The sequence below is a fragment of the Urocampus carinirostris genome, chromosome 2 (genome assembly GCF_059441175.1).
Source record: "Urocampus carinirostris isolate Australia breed hairy pipefish chromosome 2, RoL_Ucar_1.0, whole genome shotgun sequence".
Lineage (NCBI taxonomy): Eukaryota > Metazoa > Chordata > Actinopteri > Syngnathiformes > Syngnathidae > Urocampus > Urocampus carinirostris.
Genome location: NC_142350.1, coordinates 60079279 through 60091379, shown reverse-complemented (window position 1 = coordinate 60091379; position 12101 = coordinate 60079279). Strand labels below are relative to the sequence as shown.

The 12101-nt window shown below is 40.1% G+C and overlaps 1 protein-coding gene across 1 annotated transcript in view; it reads left to right on the top strand.

Annotated features, from left to right (window-relative positions):
* The window catches only part of tuft1a (tuftelin 1a), a 35085-nt gene extending 26257 nt beyond the window's left edge, over positions 1 to 8828 (top strand). The window contains exons 7-12 of the mRNA XM_088327377.1: positions 682 to 792; positions 3811 to 4034; positions 5966 to 6071; positions 6161 to 6244; positions 6416 to 6510; positions 8156 to 8828. Of these exons, the coding sequence (XP_088183503.1) occupies positions 682 to 792; positions 3811 to 4034; positions 5966 to 6071; positions 6161 to 6244; positions 6416 to 6510; positions 8156 to 8228 (693 nt within the window). The 3' untranslated portion in view covers positions 8229 to 8828. The remainder of the gene's footprint in view (positions 1 to 681; positions 793 to 3810; positions 4035 to 5965; positions 6072 to 6160; positions 6245 to 6415; positions 6511 to 8155) is intronic.
* Positions 8829 to 12101: the final 3273 nt, after the last annotated feature.

The window sequence follows — 12101 nt, the reverse complement described above, 5'->3', positions numbered from 1 at the left end:
GGGACGGGAGAGCAAGGGCGGTATCGAGTCCAGAAAAGAGGTCGGCAACAGGTATCAGGCAGCAAACAGGGCAAAACAGGTCGGTGGTCGGGATGGCAGAGCAGGGCAGAAACGGGTCCAGAAACGGGTCGGCAACAGGTATCAGGCAGGAGAAAACAGGGCAGGAAAATGTCGGAAGGTATGGGCTTGCCTAGCTGGGAGCATAGGTTCGCAAACGGTCTGACACCGGTTACAAGGAGCCGGGGGGTTTAAAAAGTGGCAAGGAGCCAATCAGCGACCAGGGCCCCGAATCAGTAATCATGACAGTTGCTTCAGTTCTGCTTTTGATATGTGGCGAGAACAGTTACGTAATTGTAATGAAATAAGAGTTTGGATTAAAATAAAGGTAAATATACACCAAGCACCTAAGAGGATGCGCTGCTAGCACAGGTCGTCCCTCTTTGTGTTTGTTTTACTCTTCATACCGTGCCGGAATTCCATTCAAGCTTTGTCTCAGTCTAATGGTTTCTGTCTTCATGATTGTCGGCCCTCATTACTTTAACGATGATTATGAGTCACAGTGGCAGAAATAGGCGCGATCGACTGACGCACAATAACAAAAACACGTCTGCTTTCTCCCGGAGAGGAGTTCCCATGACATCATGGCACAAGCATTCACCCCGTTGTTGTCTCGTCTTGCAGGAGGCCGACGAGGAGGCCGAGAGGGCAAAGCTGAGAGAAGTCAGCAAGCGTCTGTATGTGCAACTGCAAGACGCTGAGAAAAAACACCAGGAGGAAAAAGAAAGACTGCAGGTGACTTCATTCATCTGAGTAGGAACCGCGGTGTGTGCCTTAAAGACAAGCTCGAATCCCATCATCAGTGTTCTGGTTTGCCCGCGTCCCTGCGTCCTAGACGCATCATTTTTGCTGGGGACGCATAGTCTCAAATCAACGTACGTCCCCGGGACGCAACATTTTTGACACATAATGACACATTTTTGTCATTATTACCGATTACTTTTTTTTTCAAACACTCTAAACTTTTTGTCAGGCAGATCCGGCAGATGTTGTTTTGGTCTCGCGTTTGGAGTTTTCGTCTGCACGCCGATCTCGAGTTGTGTGGTGAAAAGTCCGTCTCTTTTTAGAGAACCGGCTTTTTCGGCTCAACTCATCTCAAGCGGCTCACTTGCTTTGATGCGTTATATTACGAATTATTATGTTGTATGAAGAAGTTAAGAAAAAAAGGAAGTATAAAAGGAGAAAATAAAAAAAAGACAGGTTTGTGGTGATCCCTTTAATCGGTATATTACCAACAATAATTTGATGCAGAAAATGAATTAATAATTTGATGATTAAAACTGAATAAATATATAGATTTCTATTATATATTTGTCACCGATTTACAATTTCAACCTCGATAACACTAAATTTTGGGGACCCATAGATCTCTGTTGGGACCCATAGATTTTTGAGCATGCGAGTCCCCGGGACTCATCACTTTTCAGAGGTAAAATGAACACTGCATCATGCAGAATTTTCCAAGCAATACAAACAAAATCACTTTAAGTATTCATCAGTTTATGGTTTAGTAAACTTTCAAAATAAGGAGAGAAGACATCAATAGAATTTGAACTCTCAAGGAGAACAGGAAAGGATTGTACCAAACCCTTCCATAAGTAATACCAACCTGTTGAAAAAGGTCTGCCCCGAGCACTTTCTTTTTATTTAATCTCCGACAAAAAGCAGATCAGCCCGAAGGGGTGTGGAATATCAAAGAAAAGCAACATGATTGGCCAATCTAAACAACGCAAATAGTCAAAATGATTAGCCACTGTAGAAAATAATAGTCAAAATAATGAACAGTGACCCATAATAATGAACCACTGTGTGCAATAGACAGCACAGCGGCGCAGTGGTTAGCGAGTGTGTAAGATTGAACCTTCTTGTGTGGAGTTTGCATGTTCTCCCCGTGCTTGCGTGGGTTTCCTCCGGGCACTCCGGTTTCCTCCCACATTCCGAAAACATGCATGTCAGGTTAATTAGCCGGTCCAACCAGTTCAGGGTGGCCCCTTCCCACTGCCTGAAGATAACTGGGCTCCAGCACCCCCGCGACCCTACTGAGGATAAGTGGTGCAGATAATGGATGGATGGAAGGATGTGCGCAATAATGATAGTCAAGTTAATGAACAACCTTGCAAGTTTCTCTGCAAGTGTACGATAGGAAAATAGAATGATTTACTTAATTGGTAAAATGGCGGCGCCCTCTGTTGGCTGCGGCTGCATCGGCTCGCTACAACGGGTCAGGTGTATTAACATTTCGTTCTGTGTACATTGTTACAAAGAATGACAATACAAAGGAAATTATTATTATTATTATTATTAACGTTCTCCCCTTTTTATATCGCAGAAATAAATAGTAAGCAGCGTTCACTGTCTGAAGAAAACAGGATAATTCGGAGCTGCTAGCAAGTTGATAAACTAACAAATATTGGGAAGAAACAATCAATAGGAAAAAATGTAGGAAGATATTAAAATTTCAAGCAAAATTCTCAGTCAAATTTTTGTATTAATTATGTTATTATGCATAGTATGATTATGCCAACGACGTTCCTCCGATCTATTCTACTCTAGTCTTGTTATTTACATATTCTTTCTTTTTAAACTATTCTATATAATTACCTTGTATTATACACTACAATATCTTTTTTACTCTATTATTTTTATTCTTTTACATCTATTATATTAGGCAAGGCAAGTTTATTTGTATAGCACAATTCATACACAAGGCAATGCTGCTTTACAGAAATGGCAACAGGTTAAAAACACACAATAAAAGACATTGAAAATTTAAAATGTGGTTTTTAAAATGCATTAAAACCACAGATAAAACATCATAAAATCAATGAATTAAAATTCATCATCATATTAATTCATATTATCATTATTGAGAGTTCGCGTGTCAATTGATTTCTTGTATATATCATGTTTAAGGTTTATACTGGCTGAATAAATAAATACAATACAATAAGAGAAAATGGTAAAAGGAAAAAAATAGAAAATGATGTAAAATACTAAAAATCATACATTAAATGAGATCAATTATTCGACCCTTAGCAAGGAAATTTTACTTTGAAAAATGATGTTTTAATAAAATAGATATATTCTACATTTTTCTCTTCAACTAGAAAATGTGCAGTGTAGAAAGCTTAAACATTATACAGTATACGGAAATAAAATGATGATAGTAATAATAGTAGTAATAATAATAATAATAATAGGAGGCTAATCCATTTGAAAAGATTTTAATTTAGAATTTATTACTGATTTAATGCGAGTTTTAAAGAAATAATCTACCTACTAAATAAATTAGAAAATAATATGTAAAAAAAGAAAAAATGATTCAATTATTCAATGAAAAAAAACATCTCAATCAAACTTTATTATATAGCAATGTTCAGACAATGAGATGCAATTCAAAGTGCTCTTTTAGAAACACTTCAAAAATCAAACAATAAAAGACATCCCCCACATTCTTCCCACCCAATATCCCCGACAGTGACTAACACTAATAGACAGATGGTAAAACATGGCAAGGTGCAGATTAACCATGTGAGGAAAGGGACTTAAGGGAGGCTGATACGCCATGATAATGAAAGAGAATAATAGGAAGAGACAAAGAGAGAGATAATAAAAGAGAGGAAAAGAAGAGAAAGAGAGAGAAAGAAAGAGTGACACAAAAAGTTAAGGAAAAAGAGAGTAAGGAAGAGGGAAAAAGAGTGAGAGAGAGAATGATAGAAAGCTTATATGCCACTAAAGCCCTCTCTTCTTCAGGCTGAAGGTGGCGAGCTCCGTGAACGTCTGAGCGAGCAGGAGGACAAGCTGAAGATCACCAAGGAAGACTCAGAGAAGAAGGACCAGCGAATCGATGAGCTCCAGAGGTTACTGGGAGGAATGGAGAAGGAGAGCGCCACCTTGAGGGAGAACATACGAGAGCGAGAGGCGGAGCTTCTGGCCTTACGGCGTGTCAAGGAGGAAGGACCTCAGGGAGAGAAGAGGTTAGGCTTGGTTTTTTTTTTTTTGTGGGTCGTTTTTTTGTATTATTTAGCGCCTCATTGTGAAAAGAAAATTAGTAATCATGTGTGACCTATCATATAAATGTGCAATTTTTTAAATACTACACCAGAGGTCCCTACCCTTTTTGAAGCTGAGAGCTACCTTTCTTACTAATTAGCGCAAAGGACTACCCGATCGATATTTATTTTGAAAACAACATGTTATTACTATGTTATTACTGTGTTATTACTGTGTTATGACTATGTTGTTACCCGAATGAAATTATTGAGGTTTGAATAAGCTCAGTCAACCACTAAACCAGGGATGTGAAACAAACGCCAGATGTTCTAAGGCAGGCCAGATCAGTAAAAGAAAAACATTTTTAGCATACCGAACTTTTTCGGTTTTATGCTTCATTATTAAACCTACTTTAGTAGCCTACCCACTATATTATACTCATGGATAACAAAGAATTTTTTTTTTAAAACATAACACATTCATTCACGAACAATAGGGAAAAAAGTATGTTCTTGTTTTGCATTAATTGGTTTATTTTAACAGTTTAGTGAAGGCGGTTTTACACCTGAACCAACTTACCATGCCATACAAACTTAACTAGGAGCTATAGAAAAATATACAGACGCTCGCCTACTTAGGACCATTCGACTTCTGAAAAACGGTAGATACATTTTTTTTCGGGATGTCGAAAAATATCCGGACATTGCTGTTAGATTTTAAATTGTGTCCACCTTTTTCCGAGTGGAGGACAGTACTTTAGTGTTCCTTTCCGTCGCGCTTTGAGAGGTCACCTAGCATCCACCTCGAAGAAGAAATCCGGCTTTTACTTTCTGGTTCGCGTTTAATCATAACAACGTGTACTGTATCGCTAGCGCGCTAAGAACTTTGACATTTTATTCTTTAATATCTCGTGCATCCATTCAATATGGTTAGTGTAAAGTGTAAAGAAGAGGCGAGACGTTTTTTTTTTTTTAATTAAAGTGGAAAAAGAAAGCTTGATGCGGTTGAGAAAATGGTTGGATCGCTTTTTTTCCACCCACTTTCTGCCAATGAGGAGGAAGTAGCTGAACTCTTGAAGCTCATCTTCCAAAAGTATGTTAAACTTAACTTTATTTATCTTTATAGAGCATATTATTTTATTAAATGTTTAATTTTTAGGACTAAAAAGTACAGGCTACTTATACAAGCCTTAAACATACTGTACTTATATCAACCTTAAACATAAAAAATATAGCACTGAAGCACCTTACTAACAAATTCAACTTACGAACGATCGTCCGGTGTCACACACCAGGAACGGAGACGGAACCCAATTGCGTTTGTTTACTCAGTTTTATTTAGAAGAGAAAAGAGGACTTGCATCCACGATCCGATGATCGTCGGTCACGGGTAGCAGATCGCCGGAACGTGTCGAGCAAAGGTAGTCGTTGACAGCGAGAAATACAGGTCGATGGCCGGGGCGGAGGAGCAAAAACATAAACGGGTCCAGAAAAGAGGACAGCAACGGGAATCAGACAGAAAACAGGGCAGGATAGAGTCGGAGAGTCACAAAAGCTTGCCTAGCTGGGAGCATAGGTTCGCAGACGATCTGACGAGTTCTTTCAGAAAGATGGGAGTTGAAAAAGAGTCCAACAGCAGATCAGGGTCCGTGGCTGTTGAATTGGCATCACATGGGGAATAAAACTAGAATGTTTAGTATGTTTGAAATTCCTGCCAATAAGAAATCACATTTGCCAGAAATGACCCACGATAGATTATCAGAACCAGTCCGCAGGCTACTCAAGTGGTCTTAGGGGGCTACCTGGCGCCCGTGAACCACGTTGGAGTCCCCTGGACTACACAATACAGCGACATCTAGTGGTCAAATCTAAAACACAATGTCCCTTTAAAAACAAGGCCAATCTCCCACGTTCAGGGCTGAGCAGTTGGAGAAGGAAGTGGCCATCCTCAAGGAGAAGATCCATCATCTGGACGATATGCTGAAGAGCCAACAGAGGAAAGTCCGACACATGATCGAGCAGGTGGGCGAGGCCGGAGTCAAGGAAACCGTCTCCATTTTTTTTCCGTTCCTCGATTTTCGTTTCATCTTCTCGTCTTCTTCTGCTCTCAGCTTCAGAACTCACGCATGGTGATCCAAGAGCGCGATCGCATCATCAAAGAGCTGGAGGAGAAAGTGGCTTTCCTGGAAGCGGAGGTAGGAACAATGGCCTTTCTTCTTCAGACCAGATGAACTTTTTGAATCCGGAGACGATAGTCGGGTGAAGAAAGTTCTCCCTTCCTCAAAGAGGACTACAAAACCGAGTTGACGTTCCTTCCAGAGAAGCAGCTCTTGTCTCTCGTTGACGCTGAGCTGGTTTGTGTGCAGAACCGGGAAATGCGGGACCAGATGGAGCACTTCCTGGGAGAACAGAAAAGCAGTTCTTACCTTTCGGCGGAGCGGAATCCGCAGATTGTATACAGGTGATTTTTTATAACTCTTTAGGGGCCATTGTGTATTATTTAGCGCCTCCTAGTGGTGGAAAAATGCTATTCATTAAAAAAAATATATTTTATATAATATTTAAGCAATATTACAGTTATCCCTTGCAATTTACTTGACCAACTTTACGGATTTTCATCAAGCGTCGTGTTCTGCATTCTGATTGGCTAAACAGGGGCAGATGATTTCTATTGCCAACTTCTCCAGCCATTAAACTTACTAATTGAGTTGGTAACTAAATTCTTCTTCAGTCAAAGTAAATAGTTACCAAACAAAGTATCTCTTTACAGTACTCTAAAAAGTACATTTTTTTTTTTGTCAAAAATGTAACATTTTCTGGGGAGTGTTCGAGTCAGTTGGATAGGGAAGAAAGGACAGGGAGTTGCTTTAGAACCTTGTAACATTTAATGCACCTCACCAGTATCCCACACTTGAAGTGCAATGAAAAAAAAAACAGAATATAATAATCATCAATTAACAATACAAAGTGAGTTTAATACATTAAATCGAACTCTCACAACCTGAGACAACTTGTCAAGTAGACATTGGCAACATTTTCTTCTAAACAAAAGGCAAGAGTGAAACAATATGAAGTTAGTCTCTGTAGCATAAATCGGTCTCAAGTCAGACAACTGGTCAAGTAGACGTGTGCTACTGTACTTCAAATATTTTTTTCACAACAAAAGTAAACAGTTCAATAATTAAATGCACAGCATTCTGCAGAGTAAATCAAACAACCTGAGACAAATGAAACATCCTGTACTTATTTAATATATTCAGCCAACCAGACTATCCTACCCGTTTTCAAACCAGTGATTTTATGTGAGGAGCACAAGCTTTTCAAACATGGCGTTTAATAGCTTGTTACTCAACACTCTGGAGCCACATAAGGGTCTTTGGCTCTCCTTAGTGGCTCTATGTCACTTTTTCAGGCCTGGCAGGCTTTTTAATATGGCCTGTCAACCGAAAGTAATATAAAAAAAAAAGGAGACATAAAAATAGGCAAATAAGTACTTTTTTAGTACAGAGGCCGGGTTTTATTTTCAGGTGATTTATCACTTTGTAAAAGTAATAACGATATTACTTGGAATGAGCAAAACTATTTACCAGTGGAACCATTTTTTTGTGTTTGAGCGCAAATGTCCGCCATCAAAATTTAGAATGTTTAGATGTGCAACTAAAATAAATTATAAAAACACACTCTTTTTTCACACGCGAGAGTAGAATTGTCAGATTGTTCTCAGGGTATAATCTTAACCTAGGAATAAGTTAACTATAGAGAATATTTCACCACAGTAACTGGGCAGAATTTATCCTGCTTTCATGCAACTGACTCGAGGCTAAATTCAGCCGAGATAATAAATGAATCAATAGTTAATTTTGTTGTACCATGTACCGGAAGATATCGCCTCCACACCCCGTCTTTAACCATGGAACGATTTTCATGCCTGATTAATAAATATATAATAAGATATTTAATCCTGACCCGACCTCTCTACTAAAATTTTAACCCTGTGGGGCCTGCAGCTCAAAAGTCTGTACTACGTAATACAGCGACATCTAGAGGCCAATGTAAAACTTTACTCATATTATTCGCTCACCATCCTTTTGTTCCCTCCTTTGCAGCAAACCCTTCAAGCTGTCCACCTCCTCCACCAAGCCACTCCCATTCATCAAAGTCATCGAGATCAAGTCTTGAGTCCGGAGCGGTTTTTCGGACCAAATCCAAACAGCAGCTCGAACAAGGATAATCCGAGTCGAGCTGAGCTACGTTTTGCCCTCTTTTGTCCTGCACTGTAACGTTTTATAACATGCATTTCATTAATTCGCTTGTGCAGAGGACTTACAGTGAAGAAAATAAGTATTTGAACGCCCTGCTATTTTGTGATTTCTGGATTTTTCTTTTTAGTTTATCTCCCTCACAGAGGACGCTGAAAATTGTAGACCCCCCTCCATGATTTCTAAGAGAAATATCGAAATAGCAGGGTGTTCAAATACTTATTTTCTTCACTGTATTAAGTAGACGAAGAACTGCTTAGTAACCTGGCATCAAAAGTTAGCCGCGAATAATGAATCTAGACTATGTTGATTGTATTTCAAATAACCGCCATTTTTGAAGGAAAGCACTTAACAAAACCTAGTGTGCAGAAGTTGAGGCAGATATGTCCTTTTTTTTCCTTGAAAGCATTTCAGTTTGCTTTTGTCATGTAAATTTGTTTTTGTGAATGTTCGTTCCAGTTTGTATTTCTTGACGCTTTGTACTTTGTATTTATTTATATTATTAAAAGCTTCCGGCTGATTAAAAGCCTCCGTGTTTTGGGAAAGCATCACATTAAGGCAACGTTTCTGTTTGAATAGGATATCTTAAAGAGACATTGTGTATAGGATAGCGTCTCCGACGTAATTCAGTGGTCAGCACGCGAAAGGTTCGAAATGGCCTGGGGAGGGATGGGCGCCACCAGGCTGTACTTGCCCAAGACACACCACAGGAAATGGTGCCCCTTCCACCCTAGTGGTTAAGGGATCCAACAACCAGTGTCAAAAAAACTTCCATTTGTTAAACAAAAAAAAAACATTGATTTGAGTTATAAGCAAAAAAATCATAAAAATATGCTTGTAGGTTGAGAAATTTGTTTCTATTTTACATAACATGAGGCTCACCAAGAGGGCGCCGACATGATTGTCCGCCATCTTGTTGCCACCAAACCCCAAAAACTAAAACCCTTGTAAAAGGCTTGACTACATTCTAGTAAAAAGATCCATTGAGTATTATTTGGCGCCTCCTTGTGGTAAATAAAAACAACCTTTATTAAATGATATGCAAAAATACACAAATTCTCATATAAATTTGCTTTTTTCCTGAAATGATTGTCCGCCATCTTGCTGCTAAGTACCCCCCAAAAAAACCCAAAATTGTAAAAGCCTGAGTAAAAACGAGATGAGAAATTATGCTTTTTGGTCATTTTGAGTCTCCGTAGTCTGTATTTGTCCTTGTGCTTTGCAGCACTCGTTTTCAGTTGCACGACGCAATGCAGCGGCATCTTCGTAAACATTACAGTGTCCCTTTAATAAAATGGTTCTGTCACACTATCCCGAGGATAAATGGAGAAAATGTTTTTAAAAAAAACACAATTGTCTTAGGGCAGCACGGCGGCGCAGTGGTTAGCGCGTGTGCGGCACAGTTCTAGGGTCTTGGAAACCTCCTGTGTGGGTTCAAATCCAGCTACCGGACTTACTGTGCGGAGTTTGTATGTTCTCCCCGTGCTTGCGTGGTTTTCCTCCGGGCACTCCGGTTTCCTCCCACATTCCAAAGACATGCATTTCAGGTGGATTGACCGGTCCAAATTGTCCCTAGGTGTGAATGAGCGAGCGTGTTGTCTGTCCCCGTGTGCCCTGCGATTGGCTAGCAAGGGTGTCCCCGGCCCACTGCCCGATGATTGCTGGGATGGGCTCCAGCACCCCTGCGACCCTACTGAGGATAAGCGGTGCAGCTAATGAGATGAGATGAGACAATTGTCTTCAGTTACTTAAGTATAAAGGCATATGCATGCCACAAATGGATAAAATTTCACATTTTTAACCCTTGTGGGATGTGTTTTCTTTTGTGACACAATGCATGTCAGTGGACATTATTTTGACGTGAACTTAAAAAGTGTGATAACTCAGCCATTTATCACCTACATTGGCCATGCTTTGGTCCCTCCAGATGAAACGGGACACAAGAAAGCGGCCATGTCACTCGGGTCAGAGTGACACAACACACTCTCCTGTTCAACAACTTTCGCTGGTTTACCCCTGCCGCATCATACGGGTGCCCTGCCCATCCCTTAAAACGCGTCCAAACATCCCATTATCCTTTTACAACACCTCTCCACTCATTCCTATCACCAACAAACCAGGTTTAGGACATATAAAAGATTATGAATTACAAATGCTGTCTTTACACCCAAATAATGTACATAGCACGATTTGTGTATAGTTGGCTCCCAAATGCAATGACATAAATCACAGCAGAATTTTGAGCATCCACATAACTACCACAACCTGAAGGAAATTTGAGCTCTCAAGTGTTGACTTTTCAAAGCTCTGTTTGATTGAAAATACAAAGAAACGCGAAAATGTACATAAAGTGTACGTGCATGCCACGAGGGTTGAAAATGTTTGATTTGTTGGAATCATAGTTTTGAAGTAATTTGGAACAATATCCACCAAGAAATTTATCAGGTAAAAATATCTCATTAACCTTAATGGAGGGGTGCATAGTTTGTGGCTTCCTTAAAAAGTTGAAAGTTAAATATTTTCTTTACTAAGTGTGTGTCAACAATGCCCATCCGAGTTTAAAGAGCCCTTATGCTTTATTTTTGTTGTTGCGCCTATCTGCTTTTATCTTACTTTCATCAGGCCTGTTGGGGGCGGAACAAACCCAAAATATGAAAAAAGCGTATTTAAGATCGTCTAAGCCACCGGTGTCGAACGGGCGGCCCGCGGGCCAGATCAGGCCCGCTGAGGGATTGAATCCGGCCCGCGAGACAACACTCAGAGAAGCGCAAGAGAAAAACAAGCTGCAAGTTGAGATATGTCAACTTGATGTTGCCAAAGCCAGGTGCCTCTGACAAAGACACTGTACTTGTATTTATGTATTTCTCTCTCTCTCTCTCTCTCTCTTTCTTTTATACCCCTTTTCTCCCACTCTGTGTCTTTCACCCTCTGTGTCTCTCTTTTTCTCTTCCTTTGTTGCTCTTTGTCTCTTTCTCTTTTAACCACTTTTGCTCTAACTTCCTTTTTTCCTTTTCTCTCTTTTCTCTTTCTCTCTTCATACCCTTCGCGCTTTCTTTTGTTTTCTCTCCTTCTGTCTTTCTATTTCTCTTTGGATTTCTTTCTTCTCCCTTTCTTTTCCCCCTCTCTCACGACTTTTAGCTTTTGTTTCTTGCGCTCTCTCCCTCTCTCTCTTTTTCTTTTTGTCTCTCTCTTTCTCACTATTTCTCTTTTTGTCCCTTACAGTATGTTTCTCACGTTCTCTCTCTCTTTCTTTGTCCCGCCCTCTCTCTTTTTCTGTCCCTCTCTTTTCTCTCTGTCCCTTTCTCTCTTTCTTTGTCCCACCCTATGTCCTTTTCTCTCCCTCTTTCTCTTATTTATTACTTTCTTTCTCTCTCTCTCTCTCCCTTTCTTTGTCCCACCCTATGTCCTTTTCTCTCCCTCTCTTTCTCTTATTTAATACTTTCTTTCTCTCTCTCTCTCTTTTTCTCTTTTTTTTTATCCCACCCTATCCTATGTCTTTTTCTCTCCCTCTCTTTCTCTTATTTCTTTATCTCTCTTTTTCCTTCTCTTTAATCTACTAGTCCGGCCCCCGACAGAATGTTTGTTCTATCGTGTGGCCCCTGAGTCAGAATGAGTTTGACACCCCTGGTCTAAGCAATGCTACGCGGAATCATGTGTTACGCTGCCGCCATCTCCTGGCTTAAAGTCTTGATTGCAGCCTTAAATTGTTGAACAGAAAAGCTCGAGTACTGATCTTGCTATAGGAAGATGCGATGGTGCACAATCGTGGCCTGCGGGCCGGGTGTGAGAACGC